The 20,459-nt window shown below is 47.7% G+C and overlaps 1 protein-coding gene across 1 annotated transcript in view; it reads left to right on the forward strand.

The window, feature by feature from the left end:
* LOC135819099 (ankyrin repeat and EF-hand domain-containing protein 1-like) overlaps positions 1-5,537 on the forward strand; it is an 18,388-nt gene extending 12,851 nt beyond the window's left edge. The window contains exons 14-20 of the mRNA XM_065332247.1: positions 423-597; positions 1,309-1,375; positions 1,640-1,770; positions 3,026-3,168; positions 3,608-3,726; positions 4,149-4,319; positions 4,579-5,537. Of these exons, the coding sequence (XP_065188319.1) occupies positions 423-597; positions 1,309-1,375; positions 1,640-1,770; positions 3,026-3,168; positions 3,608-3,726; positions 4,149-4,319; positions 4,579-4,710 (938 nt within the window). The 3' untranslated portion in view covers positions 4,711-5,537. The remainder of the gene's footprint in view (positions 1-422; positions 598-1,308; positions 1,376-1,639; positions 1,771-3,025; positions 3,169-3,607; positions 3,727-4,148; positions 4,320-4,578) is intronic.
* The last annotated feature ends 14,922 nt before the right edge of the window (positions 5,538-20,459 follow it).

The raw sequence follows: 20,459 nt of genomic DNA on the forward strand, positions 1-20,459 counted from the left end.
TAACAGACACGTTTGACAAGATACACTAGCTGCTATGATCGTACACAACAAGACAACACTATCAGCTATGGATGACAGTTCAATTTACTCTCCTAGGGAACATTTTGACATACCGGTACCCAAGAGTACATGAGAGCCTGACCCCAACAGCGTGTACAACAGTACATGACTGCCTGATTCCCGTAAGGATGAAAGAGTCCTTTACACATCCTAATTGCCATGCGTATCCTGTTCACATGCGGTATCAGTGCTATATTGCTGTCCAAACTTGATTTCGAAATGACGGCATCATGTTTGTACAATTCTTGGTTTACATGTGTGCATGTGCATCTGCATATTTGTGTGTTCATTTGTGTGTGTATGTGCATCTGTATATGTGTGTGTGTATATATGCGTGTGTGTTGTTGATCACTCTCTGATAGCTGTGGCATACGTGAGTTTATTCGATGCCGTCCGACATAGTGATATGCAGACGCTGCGGTTAGCGTTGGTGCGTGACACACCACCAGACGTACGTGATCAGTACAACAAAACACCACTGATGCATGCCAGCGGATACGGACGTATCGATGCTGCACGGATACTCCACGAGTATGGGTAAGGACTTCCACGATTCTCCTCATTACAATTTGTTGATGCCATCTTCGTTAGGCAATCAATTTATTTAAAATCTTGTAGGACGCATCACGCAGCTTCATAACTAAAATTTGGCTTGTGAGCAACACTGGCTCACACTCAATCACTGCTTTTCACAAATTCATTTCAGGAAAAAAATTCAATTTGTAGTAGTATCATTGTGACGAGTTCCAACTAGACTTGTCAGCATCATGGAGTGTGGCTGGTGAACTGTCCATGCTGGTTTCTGCAAGCGGCGTGTGGTCTCGTCTGGTCACAAGAAAAGTGCACCTCCTCACTTCATCGAAGCTGTGTATATACATGCCGTGTGGGCTTGAATACGGAACCGCACACTTTCGCCTGTTTGTCCTCGCGTCAATACTGTATGCAGCACACATGCTGTATGTGCTTGGATATGGAATGGCACAGTTTGCCTTACTTGTCCTCACAGCGATACTCTATGCATTCTGTCGAAAAAGGAGACCACTGTGCTAGCTGTGGTCGGAAGGTGATCGGATTTCTGAGGCTCTACTGCACCCATGCCGATGTATTGTGTATCATGTTGATGCTGCACGCACAGCACTTGAACTATGCTGCTGCTGTCATACTGTGTGTTGAACTGTGCTGCGTGCATAGCACTTCATTCTGCTACTGTCTGAGTACTGTGTTTGTGTATTGACCTGTATCTCACAGTGCTACTATTGACTCTGAAGATAATTTCGGTTGGACATCGTTACACCATGCTTGTCACGCTGGACATGTGAGTATCAATCTCCAAGATAATCATGTGCCTTTATTTTTGCTTGACCCCCCCCCACACACACACATTTACCACCTTCCCTTGCTTACTCCAATCTCCAAGAAAATCATGCGTCCGTGTGGCCCACCCGTTTAGCACACCACACAAATACACAGAGCAGCACAGCCAGTGACTGGCAATGGCGATAATCTGCCCCTCCAACCCCACATCCTGGCATGCGCTCAAGTAACTTGTACTTTGCGTTGTTGGTTTGTGCACGTGCAGACGGAAATGGTCTCCTTCCTACTGGCCAATGGTGCCAACTTTAACAAGCAGTCCAAGAACGGTGGCACCCCACTGATGAGAGCCGTGGAGTGTGGAAAGTCTGACATTGTGCGTATGCTCCTGGAGCTCAAGTGAGTGGCCACCATGCGTGGCATACCCTGTACCGTAGTGTCGTGTATCATAACCTGTCTCGAATAGAAGCCGGTTTTGAATAGAAGCCGGTTTTGAATACAAGCCGGTTTTGAATAGAAGCCTGGCTTTCAAGATGCTCTGGCAGTACATAAGCTCAGTTTTAGTGTTGCCATACATAGTGGCTTTCCTCCGTCTTTCTTGAATACAAGCCTGATTTCCAAGATGCACTGGTGGCACATAAGCCTGGTTTTAGTGTGGATATACGTAGAAAAACCTTGTTTGAATAGAAGCCTGAATTGAATAGAAGCCTGGCGCCAACGTTGGCTTCTACAGGAATAATCGCGGCTATTTGGCAGCGTTGTTGTACATGCTGCTGTCTTGTGTCACTCCGTTGTACATGCTGCTGCACCGTCTTCTGCCCCCCCCCCCCCCCCTACGCACTTTCCCTACGTGTCCCCGTAGTATTTGGCCGTCTGCCGTCTTGGCCTCACTTCCCGTTCAGGATTGTTTGTACCACAATTTGCACCTCTTTCACTTCCCTTTCCCCGCATGCCTCAATAATAATATTCCCTTGTCTCGTCTTGTCACGGTGTCATTTGTCCAGTCGTCTCCTCGAAGTAAGATCAAAATATACTCTGTGTCTAACCGGCAACTGTTGGCGCATTGTTTGGCGTGTCGCGAAGGGACGATAGTTTGGTTTTACCTAGACGACATTTGGCGCCCAATGTGGAGCTCAAACCCTCGACCCTGAGATCAAGCGTCTCCTGCTCTACCGACTGACGCAGCAGCATGTACAACAGCATTGTCTTGCACACACATAATTATGCTTGTGGGAGAACTGGAGCTCTACACTCTCTCGTTCTACATCTATGTGCTAAGCTTTCACCTCCCCTGCCGCTCTTGCTGATTAGAAGCTGAGTTGTGTTGCTCCTATATACTTCACTACATACTGTAAAAGAAGAAATTTTCGGTGGTGTAATATTTTCGGTATTCTCCAAAATTTCTCCAAAATCGGAGGTTTTGTGGAGGGAAAGTTTTCCAGGTACATTTGTAAGTGTACCAGTACTAGAACCGAAATTGCGGGGCGTTTTATTTTCGGTAAAAAGTTCGGCACCTGAAGTTACCGAAAATAGAACACCACCGAAAAGTTCTGCTTTTCCAGTAGCTTAGTTTGGCTGTCTTCTTCTAAGATTCAATCAATACACTAAGCTTGTAGCATCACTGCTTATTATGTTTGCTTATCATCCTGCACAGGCCTGACCTGAAGTTGAAGAATGCACATGGCCTGGACATTTTGCAAGTGGCAAAGTTGTGGGCAGACAACATTAGCCTGCTCATGGTGCAGGAGGCGTATGGACCTGAGCCCGAGGACACTTCGGAGGACAAGGGAAAGAAAGGTACGGTACACTTGAGTATCTGAATTTTCCGGGAGGGGGGATTTCCCTTTGTCATGTCATGTGACCCTCTGGTTGTAGGGGTAGGTCATTATGCAAGGTTGCGATTGTTGCACTGCAGATGGAATAATACAGATAAACCTGATTTCAATGAGCCCCCGTCATCTGCCTGTTACAGTCTCTGACCACAGGATGATCATGTTGGCACATGTTTAAAAGCATGAAATACACGCTTTGGTGCCAAGGAATAGTGTTCTTAGACAAAACCAGGTGATCTCTTTCCCGCTTGATCTGCACATACGTGTGCATGTGCACACATACACTCCCCCCCCCCCCCCCCCCCCTACACAAACACACACACACACACACATGCACACACACACATATGCACACACCTGCACACCTGGATCGAATGTCTTTGTTACGCTTTCTCTTGTTTCAGGCAAGAAAGGCAAGGGAAAGAAGGACAAGAAGAAGGACAAAAAGAAAGACAAGAAGAAAGACAAGAAGGGCAAAGGCAAGGAGAAGGATCGACCGGAGTCTGCGGAGGCTCCAAAGAAGGTATGAACGGAGCAGCTATTCCCCAGAAGTGCGACGTGTGAAGTGTGTCCTTTATCTGAGTATTATCTATTTCCCAGACCTTGCAGATCTTACACGGATTCCGTGGCAGTGGCTGCTATCCAAACTTTCCAAAAGGAGGCTTGGGTGAATTTGGAGAGACTGGCATGGATTGCTATCGCATCCCATAATATGTGCATTGCCTTTTGGCTATGCTGTATTGATATTTGTGTTGTCTTGCCGTCGCAATTGTCAGGGATGCACAACCTGTCCAAATATGGCGTGTTGGCCAGCGTAACCAACCGGTTGATCATGTTTGAGATGTGCCGCGATGTCCCTGTTGATACCATCGGAATGCTCACTTTGAAGTTTTGATATCACTGCTGTTGCTTTTGCTTCCCGTGTTCTTGTCTCTTGTACTGCAGCCAGCGTTTGTTGTACCACAACGTCCGCAAACAATGCCCACACCGGCGATGATAGAGGCCGCCCGTCGGAGAATGGCAAACATTAGCCGTCAGATCAACCCCTCCTCTATACATCCCACTAAACTCTACATGCCCAGGTCGGCCTGGGAAGCCGCTGAGCCTTTGAGAACGGTAAGACTGTTTGCCCGTAAGACTGTTTGCGCGGAAAAAATGCAGTATAGATGTTTCACGCATTATCCAGGTAACATCATCATCTGGATTTTCAATTATTTTTGCTGTCTATTAGCATTGAGCTAAATGTATTGGTTGTCTCCACATGCGTTCGTGTTTGTCTGTGTCTATCTATTTCTTTGTCTTTTTGTTTATCTGTATGCTTTTTGTTGATTAGTTTCCTCTCATGCTTGTATTACTCTGTGTGTATACTGTTCAGCTGGATACCGTGGACCACCGCAAGGACTTACGAGGTGTTGTGGGAGAGGAGAGAGTGGACTTTGGTGAGGAGCGGTCGCCATTCCAAATCAACCTTCTAGCACGCGTCAAGCTGGCGGAGCTGGAGGCGTGATCTAGTAGTGTGCACGGGATGATCAGCCGTTCTACTTAGTCATTTACACATTGAACAAGTGCTGCAGCCACTGCTGCTGCTGCTGCAGCTGCTGAGGACTATGGAGCGCGTAGAACATTTTTTGTGCCAAACTTTATAAAAAATATAAGCCCAGCTCACCCGGATTCTACTAGTGGATGAGCTGGGAGCAATTGAGTTCCAAACACACTCACACACACACTCACACACACGCACCCACATGTGCGCCCACACACACACACACACACACACACACACACACACACACACACACACACACACCTTCCTTCCTTGTACCACTGCCGTGTCCGGCTATGTGACACGACACACACACACACACACACACAACACATTCTCCTGCTGAATACAAATGCAGTTCCTAGCAGTCAAGCGACCTGTCCTAGAACGTACATAGCGCGACACATTGGTCTATAGTGACCATGGTTGTGATGCATCACAACACCTTCAGTTCATCACCGATGTAGGAATTAGGATGGTTTCTTGCGATGGCGAAGTGCAGAATCCATACCTAATAATTACTGTGTATTCCTAGTATTTTGCCATTCTTACAAATACTGCGTCCTACCTATATTTAAGACTGGGCATGGATTCCGTAGTGGTCCTGTGAGGTCACAACGCCTGCTGATGCCTCAAGAACGCCGCAATTTTCCGCATTTCAACCATATTGCTTTGACTTCACACACCCGTATTTCAATGATATTCGATTTTTCGTATCCACTCTGCTGTATTTATTTCAAGGATTTCTAAAAATTCTCTTTTAGAAGAGTAATCTGATTTCAGAAATTTTAGTTGCTCAATAGTTTTGGTAAGAGGGAAAAGGCCAGGTTAGGTGAACAGAAATTTTAGGTACAGAGAAGGTCCCTATTGGATTATGTCACACCGTTTGTTCGGTGTATTAAAATTTTGGGTATGAAACAGATGTACCGAAAGTGCTGAAAATACAGTACAAAGAAAATGATTACAGGGTGCGACAGAGCTCTCGGCCATTGAAGAAAATCTTGAGTCACCTCCACCATTACACTGCGCTCTTTAGCCGACTAGACCCTCCTTCACACAACCATCACCACTGCGAGGACACTAAAGAGCGCAGTGTAATGGTGGAGGTGACTCAACCGAAAGAAAATTTGTGAAATAAGTATTACAGTACTCCTACCCCATTACTGCACTGTTTACACCAATATCGCAGTGGGAGTGATTTTGAGGTGCAGCATTTTTAATAAAATAATATTAGCGAGATTGTCAGATCTCCTTGCAGTGATAAGATGCTATAGAATCTGGGTGCTGCTCCACTATTTTGTTTTTGACGAACTCAGACTTGGCCGGGGAGTGACGGGTTTGTGTTATTCTGTCCCCCGTGAATTCCGCGATCCGCGGATTGCAGAATTTCCGCAGAATCCAGTAGTGTCCGCAGAATTCAGAAAATCCCGCGGAATATTGCAGAAAAGAGAGAAAAACTGGAGGCGTTTGCTGCATTTCACAGCCAAACCAACCCGCTTGTGACTTTCAAAATCAACTTGCACGGTACATTTTGGACCTTTCAATTTTTTTGGACCAGGATTTCGAATAAATTCGGTTCAGAATTTATAGGGACAACAACATTCGGTGGTCTGTGGAAATTCAATCTGTTTTTAAGCTCATTTCCCATGCAGAAATGCCACAGAATTTGGAAGGATTTGCAGAATTAGCGCAGAATTTACTGTTTTCAGCCGCAGAATTCTGCACGGAATTTCTGATATTCTGCCGCGGAGTTCACGGGGGACAAGTAACGTTATTAATTTTATAGTTGATGGACAGAAACTCAAAATCGCTCCTGCGGCTAAGCTCCGAACACTGGATGCAAATAAACCAGTGCTCCAGCGTTCATGCATACAATGAGTGATAAGGTGTCATTCAGGCGAATTTTCACGTAGTGAAATCCATCATTGCAATAGCACGAACTTTGCGGCTTCTACGTGTCAGTTCAGAGTGAAGGCCAAACTAGGAAACTTTTGCCAGAACTTCAGGCGTGCTTTTTCATTTTAAAGTTGAAACTGTTTTTTTTCATTTGTAACGTCTTGATGTGCCGATACCCATAATATATTTAGGTTGCCAAAAATTCAAAAGTCTGACATGCTATAACCAATGTCAACAAAAATACAAATGTTGGCACGAAAAGGGAGGGGGGTGGCTTAGACTCTGCAAATATGGTGCATACCTTCGCATGCCGGCTGGCTGTAGATCTAACAAAGATCGACCATCACCATACTGTAGCCGAGTCAGGTCGCCCATGGCAGGGAATCAATTCTGCGTGGCCTTAAACAACACACACATGCACACGTGGGCATACACACACCATTGGACCATTTGACCATTTGACGCCATCGCCGGGGGCGATGATAGCGATGCTACAGCAGAAGCAATTGAAACTTGTGCTGGGATTGCGCCATTCAACAGCTTGCAAGGCTGAAGAACTGACCGCCACTATTCAGCCTGGTCTACACCACACAGCTATAAAGTGGCTTTTTCATACTCTGGCATGCACTGGCTGTTGGTAACCACCCAGGAGAATGAAAGAAAAGTCAGGAGGAGTCTGAGAAAGAGAAGAAAGATGCGTGTGACCTTCATCGTCGGGAATCGAACCCGCAACCTCTCGATCGGAAATCACTGCACCTACCACTGCACCAAATGGATACACACACACACACACACACACACACCTTTGACCTTGACCTTTGACGCCCATCGCTGGAGGCGATGATAGCAATGCTACGGCAGAAGCCATAGCAACTTGTGCTGGGATTGCACCATTCAACAGCTTGCAAGGCTGAAGAATTGACCGTCACTATTCAGCCTGGTCTACACCATACAGCTATTTGAAGTGACTTTTTCTGGCCAGTGAATCCCTATTTTTGGTCTTTTTCTTTTTTCTTTTTTTTCTTTTTTTCCCACACACACATCACACCACATACTCCGGCATGCACTGGCTGTTGGTAACCACCCAGGAGAATGAAAGAAAAGTCAGGAAGAGTCTGAGAAAGAGAAGAAAGACGTGTGTGACCATAATCGTCGGGAATCGAACCCGCAGCCTATCGATTGGAAATCGCTGCACATACCACTGCACCATATGGGACACACACACACACACACACACACACACACACACACACACACACACACACACACACACACACACGTGCGCGCATGTACGTATGTACGCACGCACACGCACACACACACACACACACACGCGCACACACACGCGCGCACGCACACACACACACACACATGCCCATTGTCAATGTCTATGCTATAATGTGGAAATGAAACACACACGCAGGTCACCGAACCGGCGCTTTTACGTGTTGTACCAAGTGGTCCACTTCTGCCATGGCCATGGTGCTGCTAGCGTATCCCAGCCATGGTGCTGCTAGCGTATCCCAGCCATGGTGCTGCTAGCGTATCCCAGCCATGGTGCTGCTAGCGTATCCCAGCCATGGTGCTGCTAGCGTATCCCAGCCATGGTGCTGCTAGCGTATCCCAGCCATGGTGCTGCTAGCGTGTCCCAGCTGTGTGCTGCTAGCGTGTCCCAGCCGTGTGCTGCTAGCGTGTCCCAGCCGTGTGCTGCTAGCGTGTCCCAGCCGTGTGCTGCTAGCGTGTCCCAGCCGTGTGCTGCTAGCGTGTCCCAGCCGTGTGCTGCTAGCGTGTCCCAGCCGTGTGCTGCTAGCGTGTCCCGGCCGTGTACTGATAGCGTGTCGGCTGTCCCGGCCGTGTACTGATAGCGTGTTCCAGCCGTGTACTGATAGCGTGTCCCAGCCGTGTATTGCTGATCTCTTAATTTGCTAAATCCTATATACTTGTAGGATTTTGGTCATATTTTTCAACTCAAAATGGGTGTGGCATGAGAATAGCAAAACGTATATGACCAATTCTTCCTTGCTAGGTCTTAGTAGATATCGAGAGTTGAATAAGATAATTTTTTCAAACAGTAACATCTCAGGCTCATCTCCTTGCCCAGTATTACTAAGGCCTGTGCCCTATTTTTCGAATCCTATATATAGGATTTGAGATTTTATTGGACCTTGTTTTATCCTTAAAACTGGTAGTTTCATGACGGCATGTGCGATATGTCGTCATGAAACCACCCTGTGCCACACCTGCAATGTTCTTCTGCACATTCACTGCTTCAGTCCTTTCCATGACAGCAGCTGAACAATTATGCTCAAATTTCCAATTATTGCTGAAAATGGGTATTCATCAGAAATATTATCACCCTATGAATCTTAAATGTAATCAACCATGCCTCAAACATATTTACAACTACCATGAAAACCATTATGCCACTGTTATTGGTCGTGATGACCAATAACAACGGCATAAAAGACACACATTTTCAAATCCTATATATTGGATTTTTGGCCAGCAAATTAAGAGATAGGCTTCCGCGGAAAATGCCGGCATAATTTCGGGAATTATCGGTGTGATTTTAAAACGAGAATTATTGTCAATTTTTGTGGAATAATCGGTAAAATTTGAGCAATGCCCCCCTTTTTCATTTTTTTCATTTGTAACACCCCGATTTGTACCAAAAAGCTTGTGATCCTGCAGTTGTTTGCTGAGTCTCACGCGAGCCGTAATTTTTTGCCCGTAGAAAGGGCAATAATACCCGTACCCGGTACGGTATCTGCAAAAATTTGACTGCAAACTCTCTTGGGCTGCACATGTCAACTGTGTATGCAAGCGAACCAGTTCAGCATTAGGGGTACTACAACCACATTGCACTCATTTGCCCATCCAGTGTAAACTATTATTTTATCAGTGCTATATTCTCCCTATATTCGACTATTGCGATACCGCTTGGTGTGGCCTTTCTGACACAACTCTGAACCAATTAGAAGTCCACCATAGATTTATACTTAAAATTCTTTACAACAAGGATCGATGTTTTCCTTCGGATGCCCTTTATCGACTTGCACACACCTCTCCTCTCTCTGTTCGTCATAAGCACCATCTCTGTACACTGGTTCATAAAATATTTCTTCATAAAACCCCTTCACACATGATGAAGTACAATTGGTTTTCGACAAGCTCAACCCGTAACGCGCTCATCCTGCCTCTTGTTAAGTCAGCCCAGTATCTAAAGTCCCCTTTGTTTTCCGGCTACTCTCATTGGCTATCATTACCATACGGTCTGAAAACTTGTTCTTCTATTGGTCAGTTTAAAGATCTACTATCACAACTGAACTAGACGCAATAATTATCATCGAAGAACATTCTCGATTACCTGGGTGATGCACGAATTTTGATAGTGCTCACTTCCGTTAATCGTTTTTCTTTGTAATTTTCCATTCATTTTCTGCTTTAATTCATATTATTTTGCTTTGTTTTCCTAGCTTACTTTTGCCGTGGCTGGCTCAACGCCCTTGTCTCAGGGATTCTGTCCCTGCATTAGCTATGCTTGTCACATGCTATGAGATTGTGTCTATTAATAATAATAATAATAAAAGGCAATAAATAAGATAAATTGTGCACTCATAACAACAGCAAAAATGAAGAAAGTCAAGTTCCATAACGTTTTCTTGTGACTGTCATCAGTGGAACGCCGTCACATAAAAAGGTAATAACTAAAACACACACTTATAATTATACATGTAGCTAATATGGTTTCAGGTAGAAATACAGCAGCTAACAAGTACAAAAAGCTGAAACCATATTAACTACATGTATATAAGTGTGTGTTTAAGTTATTACATTTTTAGGTGACGGCGTTCCACTGATGACAGTCACAAGAAAACGTTATGGAACTTGACTTTCTTCATTTTTGCTGTTGTTATGAGTGCACAATTTATCTTATTTATTGCCATTTTATGACTATTGTCTCCTCGTCGATTGTTTAAATAATAAAAAGATAAGAAAAAAAGCATTATTGTGAGAATTATTGGTGAAATTACGAGAAAAATCGGTCGAAATTTTGAGCAATGCTCAAAGGAATTATCGGTAAAAATACGAGCATATTACGAGCATATTCCGCGGAAGCCTAATTGCTGACGTGTCTCTGTGTCAATGGTTAGGAACACTAGAAGCCGAGTGTCGGCAAAGACCGCAGGATATTAGCTTAGCAATGACGTCATCACCTATTTTGCAGATCATGATGACAATCTTGTAGTTCGCCGGGGCTTGCATTGCAATGATTCAGCAGGCAAGTATACAATCTCTGCCTGTATGCACTGTGCATGCATACATACATTTTCTAAACTGGGGCATTGGTACATAATTCATTATGACTGTTTTATCTGAAGGAGAGGATAAGAACGCCACCCGCCGTGACACACCATACTAATCATAATCCTGCAGCAGTAACACACTGGTATGCCACTGCTGGTACTATCCAGTCTCACACCAGATAAGACTGCCCTTCGCCACCCCAAACAAGCCCATACATCCACCATACCTGCGGATGACGGTTGAGGAACGACCCCATGGTGACTAGCATGGAAACACACCAAGAATAGCATGCCGTGGCGGTGTTTGTCCCTACCTATGCCTGCATACTCATGACACAGCTCTCACAAAAACAAACCAAGAGGGAGGAAGGAGGAAGAAGCTTCGGCAAACGCTGTGCATCAGGAAAGAGTTGTACCGTGCGTCCTTCCACCAAACGCCCGAGCTAAATGAGAGTATTCACTGGCTGAAGGAATGGAAGAAACACAGGAGAGTGTTGGCCAGTGTACGAATTGCTTTTGTTCAGAACAGGGTGTCGTGAAACTGGCTGGTTTTCACGACACGGTCACACCCTGGACAGTGGTCTTGGCTGGCCGGCCTGGCCGCCTTCGCCATGTCCCGCACTGAGTGCGTTCGATTATGCACGCGAATCGATTCACGAATCGATTCATGAATCGATTCGCGCTATTCACATCACCCCATGTGAATAGAGGGAATGGATTCCGAATCGATTCCAGGGCTCCTGACTTGAAATCGAACGACTTGAATGGATACGAATGGATTCATGAATCGATTCAAGTGTGTAATCGAACGCACTCACTGCATGTGTGTACTACTTGGCTTCGTGGCGAGCGGTTGAGCGTTTCTGGGCTCTGAGGAATTTCTTGGAGGAATTTCTTCGAGTTTTCGACTTTTCCAGTGCACTAGGGCATACTGCGCCTACGAACGGAGTTGTTCGGGGAGTTTACTCTCCCATAGCATGAAGGACTTGCTGGAGGTCTTGGAATCTCGTTGTTTTCCTCGATATTTCTTTTTACGGAATCACTTTCCCTCTCGAAGCACCATGGAGTTGTGACTCTGCATTCGGATTCAGCCCGTACCGTGTAATGGTCACAGGTGCCACGGCGGTGTCCAGACCGTACACGCGTGATGGAAGACGATGTCGATATCCAATCTGTATGGGCGCAGGAAGCGTCAAGACGTGAAGTAGACGCGCTGCGCAGCCGTGTACGCCAGCGGGAGCGAGCGAAGGGCCACAGCGGACAGGTGGGGTGCTGTCGCTGCGCTGCAAACGGTGACCTGTGCAGAGACTGTAGATGCTGCGGCCTCAAGCAGCCCTGTACAAACTGCAGGCCAATGATGGATGGGAAATGTCGCAATCCGCATCCACCTCGAGCTGATGATAGAGGTCTTGTGCCGATGGCGGCGCACTCCAATGGACCAAGCGACTGTACCACAGTGGTTCGTGGTTCCTTGGGAGGTGCTGACTCCAGCTTGGCACAGCGGCGGGGTATTCCTGCTTGCCCAGTGCCGGTTCTACCTGGACATGAACCAGTGTCGGGCGATCTCATTCTCTCTTCTGCTGGCCGGCTGGAAAGGAGCCTCGATGCACGGTCTTTACCGGTAGCTGACAATGGTGAAATGGACAATACTAGAAATGACAAACAAATTGAACCCTTTAAAACCGGAGCTGATACCAACTTACCTGATGGACAGGAAGCGGTTGATCCGCATTCCGCTGTCGACACTTTTGCTCCGGTATGCTCGCCGGGCGTGTATGACACCGGGTCCTTGCCTGGGGGACCTGTGCGTGGTAATTCGGTACCAGCCACAAGTGACTTACACTCTGCTTCCCGGGAGACCAGGGGGCACACGTCCGGGGATGCTGTTGAAGTGAATACCGCTATGTCGACCTTGCGTGTGCAGGGCTTAGCTGATGTCCGGACCGGCTTGGATCTGCCCCAGCCGGAACCCATAGCTAGCTCCGACCCGTCGTTCAGGCTTGGTGATTTGTCTGCAGCGGAGACAGCTGGAGCCATAGAGGCTGCATATAACAAATGTGTTCACTTTCGCCCGAATGCTTTCTCTGTGCCGTCTGGAAATATTGGAAGACGATTTATCACTACCTTGACATCGTTCTATTCCTGCTTCGGAGATGGGGGATCGTATGAAATGATCGCACTCAAGATTGCAGCCGTCTACCAGATGCTAATGCTGCAGAAGCCGGACTGTGACAATAATAAATATGGTAAAATACTTGAGCGCCGCATGGACCAGTGGTCGAAGGGAGATTTTGCAGAGCTGCAACGGGAAGCGGACACCATACAGACCTCTCTTCTATCGTCCAAGAACAAACATAAACGTGATTCAGTGGGTCCGTCGGTTGACCCTGCTAGGCGTTTTGCAGATTATGTCACCGCGGGCAAAGTGGGCAAGGCGCTCCGTGGCTTGACAAGCGGTGATGATGGAGGCGTGCATCAGTTGGACGACGAGATTGACGGACGCACTGTCCGGGATATCCTGAAAGACAAACATCCACCCGCAGAGCCGATGAGCGAGGACGCCGTTATTGGTGGTGATCCACCTGCTCCACCTCATCCGATCTATTTCAGCAGCCTTGGACGTCAGTCGATTAAGAGTGCAGCGCTCGGTACGCAGGGTGCTGCGGGGCCGAGTGGTGTTGACGCCGAGAACTGGAGGCATTTTTGCGCTAGTTTCTCTGACGCCTCCCAGGGCCTTTGCGATGCACTAGCATCGTGTGCAAGGCGTTTAGCCTCCACGTACGTGCACCCAGCATCTTTGTCGGCTTTCACTGCGTGCAGATTGATAGCGTTGGACAAGCAACCCGGTGTCCGGCCGATTGGAATAGGTGAGGTCGCTCGACGCATTATAAGCAAGGCCATCCTCTCCGTCGTAGGCCAAGCCGTTCAGGAGGCGGTTGGGTGTATACAGCTATGCGCTGGCCAGGATTGCGGTATAGAGGCGGGAATACATGCGATGCAGCAGGCCTTTGAGCTGGATGACACCGAAGGAATTCTGATGGCGGATGCAAGTAATGCGTTCAACAGACTAAATCGACAGACTTGCTTAAGAAATGTTCGGCACTTGTGTCCATCACTTGCTACCGTTCTTATTAATACCTACCGTGATCCAGCTCATCTCTACGTGGACGGTGAAAGTATCCTGTCGCAAGAAGGGACAACACAGGGTGATCCCCTTGCAATGTACATGTACGCGTTGGGAATAATGCCCTTGATACGTTTGGCGGATGAGGCGGGTGCGGTGCAGTCATGGTTCGCGGACGATTCATCCGCTGCTGCTCGTCTTCGCAGACTCCGTCTATGGTGGGACATAATGGACAAGAGAGGACCGGCATATGGATATTACGTAAACCCAAAGAAATCGGTCCTTGTCGTCAAGGAAAGGTGTTACCAGGAGGCGACTGAATTGTTTCGAGACACTGGTGTAATGATAACGGACGAGGGATCACGATATCTTGGCGCAGCAATCGGAAGGGACAGCTTTCTTCAAAGCTATATCAAAACAAAGGTGGACGAATGGATGGGGGAACTGAAGAAGCTAGCAGTATTTGCACAAACCCAGCCGCAGGCTGCGTATTCTGCGTATGTGACGGGCCTCAGGGGTAGATGGGCGTTCCTCTGTCGTACCATGAAGGTACCCGAACCCATGTTCCAACCGCTGGAGGACATTGTGAAGTCTGAACTGATTCCCGCCTTAACTTGCCGTGCACCCCCAGGCGACACCCTCCGACGGCTTATGGCTTTGCCGTGTCGTCTGGGTGGGCTCGGTTTGATTAACCCTGTGTCCCTATGCCAACAATACGACTCGTCGGTTCGGATGACCAACCCTTTGTCTCGGAGAATCTTGTCAGGGGATGGCTCCATCGGTGACTCGGTAGTGTTAATCAGATCGGCCAAGAGAGACGCCAAGGCATCTTCTCGACGTCATCAGAAACTGGAATTCGACGCGATATCGGGCAGTGCGTCGGAGTCGCTACGACATGTCATAGACGTCGCGAAGGAGAAAGGGTCGTCGAGCTGGCTGACGTGCCGTCCACTTAAGAAATATCATTTTAATTTAACAAAGGGAGAGTTTTGGGACGGACTCTGCCTCCGTTACGGATGGACACCGGCCAGGGTACCGTCACACTGCTCTTGCGGCCAAGAGGCAACTGTCGCGCATTCCCTGTCGTGCCCCTATGGAGGGTTTCCCTCCATTATTATTATTATTATAGACAACACCTCGTGGCATGAGAAGAAAATCAGCCAGTACGGGAGATGTGGGTGTTAACCAACCATGGTGAATAAAAGAAGAAAAGTAATGGTCAAGACGGAGAAGCATGGGAGGGACAGGTGATGGTGAATCTAGTGAGCAGATTTAAATGCGTCCAGGGTACTGGCATTGCGCGTAGTAGCGGGCAGCGCAAGCCAAGCAGAGTAAGCAACAAAGAGTGGAGAGCGTACAAGGGAGGACGTTTTAGCCAAGGGGAGGGCAACAGAGCATCTTGTCTGGGAGCCATCTGTGATTCGGAACCAGTTATACACGTTAAGATGAGGAGGATGTAGAGCTAGTTTAAATTTGTGAGCAAAAGTGCAAATTAATTTTTGACGGTGGGTCGACAGTGGGCAAGCATTTGCAAGGACATACAGGGAAGCAGAAGGGTAGAGAGGGGGTAGACTAAACAGGATACGAAGAAGTTTTCTATGGTGGATTTCGAGATGCTCAGCGAGAACCGAGGACAAGCCACACCAGCTAACAGCAGCGTACATGAAAAGAGGCAGGATGTACAGTTTGTAAAACAAAATTTTACATTTGAAAGGAAGATGGAAACAATGGGGACGTATAACACCTAGGGCAGAGCTTGAACGGCTGCAAAGAGCATCAATATGGAAAGACCAAGAGAGACGATCATCAAGCATTATTCCCAGGTGTTTATGGTTGGAAACAACCTTTATGGGTTCTGGGAAATCAGGATGGTGTAAAAGTGACATGGATGAGATTGGGGGAAGGAACATTATTTCGGTTTTAGTCAGGTTGGGTCTAAGTCGCCATGTTTGCATCCAGCGTAGGACACTGCATATCTGAGCCGACACTCGAGGTACAAGAGCCGCTGAGGACGAGGATGCTGACAGTAGGGTTGTATCATCAGCAAATAACGAGACACCTGGGTCTATAGAGGGTAAATCATTTACGTATGCTACGAACAAAAGAGGTCCAAGTATGGAGCCTTGGGGAACTCCAGAAGACACTGGTAGAGGATCAGAGTTGATGGAGAGGGCAGAAACAAACTGTGATCGGCTACTCAGATAGGACTCCAGCCAGGACAGAGCAGGGCCAGACACACCAAAGACAATATGTAGCTTGGCAAGGAGGCCACGATGCCAGACAGTATCAAAGGCCTTTGCCAAGTCAAAGAAACAGAGAGCAATATGATGTCGAGCATCACGAAGGGTGGCAATGTCTTGTACTAGACGAGCTAGTTGGTCAGAGGTTGAGTCGTTGCGCCGAAAGCCAGATTGGGAAGGGCTAAGGCATGGTGAAATGTGGCAATACAACTGGTCGTAAAATACCTTTTCACATACTTTTGAAAGGGAGCAGAGAAGAGATATTGGACGATAGTTTGAGGCTTGTGATCGGGAGCCTTTACACTTGTAGATGGGCGTGACCTTAGCGATCTTCCAACGATCAGGAAATACGCCGGAGGAGTAGGAAAGGTTGAATATAAGGCACAGTGGGTACGCCAGAGATGGAGCCAGAACTTTGAGAACTTCATTTGGTAGGGCATCAGGACCAGGGCTTTTGTTGCTTTTTAGTCTTTTTAGGTAGCTGCGAACAGATGATGTGGTGGTATGTATAGAGCGCAGATCAGAAGACACAGTCGCAGAACGTTGCAGAGGTGGTATTGGAGAGGAATGGTCGTCTGGAATACCAGCTGATGTGAATTGCGTATTGAGAGTATTAGCTATAGACTTGGGGTCAGTCACCATCGAACCATTGGAAGCTAATAACGGTGGTATGTCTTGACGTGTACTAGTTGTCCTTTGAGTGCGAACAAAGGTATACAGGTTAGGCCTGGAAGAGGGGTGAGATAGGGTGGTAGTGAGCGAACGTAAATATGCTCGATACTTAGAACGTGACAATGACTTCACCAGATTGCGCTGTTTTTTGTATAAAGAAATATTAGCATAGGTGGAGTACTTCTTACTTAAGCTATAGTAGTCGTATTTGAGTTTAATTGCACCTTGGAGATCTTTGTCGAGCCAAGGGATCTTGGGGTTACGGCTGGACTGACGAGGGTGGTGGCTGCCATGTTTGGGTGTAGCGGGTCTTGCTCCGTATTGTGGCACATAGAAGGAGAGCACGTCATCAAGAACTGTGGTGAACTTCTCCACAGCTTCATCAACAGTAGTGGAGGTGAATAAAAGATGCCAGTCACAGGCAAAAAGTGCAGAGTTGATGATTGACCAAGTGGAGGGTGTAACCTTGCGGAAGGCATGTCGCGGAGGGGTAGGAGTCTGAGAGCAGTTGTAAGAGGTGTTAGCAGTGGCAATGTTGTAGGCTAGCGTTGTAATGACTTGCAAATGATCCGATGCAGCAAGCGGGGCAGCATCGTCAACAGAGCGTACAGAGAGGGGGCGGTTCGTAGCAAGCAAGTCCAGACAGGACAGTCTTCCATTCGGAGCGACACGGGTGGGGAAATTGACAAGCTGCTGGAGGCCAAAGCTAGAGAACACGTGTGATAGCTCCGTACCAGCACGCGATGTGGTGTCACCACTCCACCAGTCAGAATTGTGGGCATTGTAGTCACCGGTAAGAAAAACATCAAATAAAGAGAGGTCCAAGGAACACAGCGTGTCGGTAAGTATGTCGCAAAAGGAGGTGATATCAAGAAGGGATTGTGAAGGGGGGCGGTAATGACAGCAAATGAGTAGCGGATTGGCCCGGAGACCTGCCGGTGCACCAAGCTCGAGCCATAAGGCCTCGCTTTGGGGAGAATCAAGGTCATGGCGACGGGTGCAATGTGGAAATGTCCCATCACGTATGAGAATGGCCACGCCACCATATCCACGTAGGTTTGATCTCAGGTTCTTATGTGTAGATCTGTCTTTACGGAAGCATGTGTAGCCTGGAACACTGAATGAAAGTGACGGGCTTAGCCAGGTTTCTGTTAAACATATTATGGTGGGCTTGTTGGCCTGACATATTGCGTACAATTCCGGAAGTTTGTTTGTTACAGAGCGACAGTTGATAGTTACAATGTTAATAGAATGTGCGTGGTCCGGGAGAAACGGGAAAGCATGAGCGCTCAACGGGGTGAAGACCGACATTAGTTTGTGGTAGGGGGCGTCGTGGAGCTGCTGTTGATTAGGAGTTTTAGTACTGGTTTGTCGTCCAGAATCAGGAAGGAATGGTGGTGCAAGTGGAATATGACCACTAGATATAGAAGAATATGTAACGCAATGAGGGGAAGGGTGTGATGAACTTGCGTGGGGCACAAAGGGTTGGGCAAGAGGATTTAGCTGTTGGCTAGGTGACCGAGGACCCATCACTTGCTAGCGGAGTCGGCATAGCGCCATTTGCGGACGGTGTGCGCAATGGTGTCGGGCCAGAATTCCTTGTCAAGCAGCGTTTGCTCAAACTCTTCCGCGACAGAAACGCGTGCATAGCAGGTACCAAAGTATTGGGTTTCGGCAATTGTGCATGCGTATACATCAACGCCCCTATCAGCGCACCAGGTAACAATGGACTGTGCCTTACTTCCAGGGCTAACATTCCCGACAAAGAAGGCACATCGCTTGGGAAGATGTGTGCCAGTGAGTGTGTTGGGGTTGGGGTTTTCTGTGGCCATTTTTCTGTAGACAGACACAACTTTGGATTTTGTTGCCCGGGCAATGGGATCGCTGTGGGCCGCTGATTTATTGCTCCTTCGCCGCTGTTCTTGCCAGTTGTTCTGATGGGGATCGCCTTCTGTGCTCCCAGCAGCACCCTGAGTACATGTGGGCTGTACTGGTGCACCACCGGCGCCTGCTGTTGTAAGTGCGCCCCCAGTTGTTGCATTTCTACCAGTGTGTACGGGTATGTTCCTGCGTTCCATGTGGTTGGTGTTAGGTACGGTGGCCCTGCTAGTGCTAGTTGACCTGCTGTGTAGAGTGCGTGCATCCTCTTCTGGCTGTGTGCTATTCGTACTCACTGTACGAGTACAACGGGATTGCATGTCTGGAGTGTCGCAGTGTACGGCCTTGGATGAACCATTGTACTGCTGCTGGTGAAGCTGTTGCACTTCCCCCTTCAGCTCCGAAATTTCCAGCTTCAAGGACAAAATTATGCTATCCCTGTCCTCCCTCATGGAGGCAATCTCCCCCGCCAAGGCCTGGATAGTGTTAGCAAGGCTATCTAGCTTAGAGTCATTAATCCACGACGTACCGGTGTCAGTGACGGGCTTCCCTCCAACGCCGTGCTTCCGCAGTGCCTGCACCAGCTCTGGCCGGGCGAGGCTCGAAGGGGAGTCCAGGGACTTGCGTTCAGCGATGGCGATTAGTTCCTGGTACCCGATCAGGGCAAGATCAATGTTCTGGTCCAGGGACATTCTTAGTTTCAGCAAGGACAAAGGTAGAAGGGTAAAACTGCTGCGGGGGGCTCCCGGAAAGCTGTTCCGAGGAGCACCAAAAACGTCAACCACCCCCTGAGATTCAAAAAATTGTTCCATTAGACACAATGGTATTCGGGACGTCACGGCCCGGCTGCTGGACGAGGTGTGCACCAGTGTGTCCATCGAGCCCTTGCTGCAACCGCTGACGGGGGAGCGTCTTCGCTACCGGACCGCAAATGTGGAAGACCGTGCCCGGTTGGATGTCGCTGCCAATGGTTTGTGGGGCAGTCGTTTTGAGCGTACACTTATTGATATACGGGTTTTTAATCCTCACTCACGCTCAAATCGATCTGCACCACATACTATTGTGTATCAGCGACATGAAAAAGAAAAGAGAAGGCACTATGAGGAGCGGGTGAGGCAGGTTGAGCAAGCCTCCTTTGTTCCGGCGGTCATGTCAGCCAGTGGCGGAATGGGTCCAGCATCAACAGCACTGTACAAACGAATTGCTCATCTGTTGGCGGAGAAGAGGGGTGAGCATTACTCTCATGTTATGGCATTTGTTAGATGCAGGATTTCCTTCAGCCTTCTGAAATCCTGTATCATGTGCATTCGCGGTTGTAGGCGTTTAAATTTTGGTTTGAAATTTGCACCCTCCTGCGGAGCCCACGCTGCTTTGGCAGTGGCGGAGGCTCGCTTGCCGACGTAACCGTCGGAGATCATCATGAACAATGGACTGACTAATTATTCACTTGTCCTGTCTTTATAAATAACATGTTATTGCATATGTTCTTGGTTTAGTTTTTGGCCTTTTTCGTGCTTTGGAGTTGATAACATTTTCCTCACTGTCAAAAAAAAAAAAAAAAAAAAAATGTACAGTGTACATGTACATCTTGATGCA

This window comes from Sycon ciliatum, chromosome 6 (assembly GCF_964019385.1).
Source record: "Sycon ciliatum chromosome 6, ocSycCili1.1, whole genome shotgun sequence".
Classification (NCBI taxonomy): domain Eukaryota; kingdom Metazoa; phylum Porifera; class Calcarea; order Leucosolenida; family Sycettidae; genus Sycon; species Sycon ciliatum.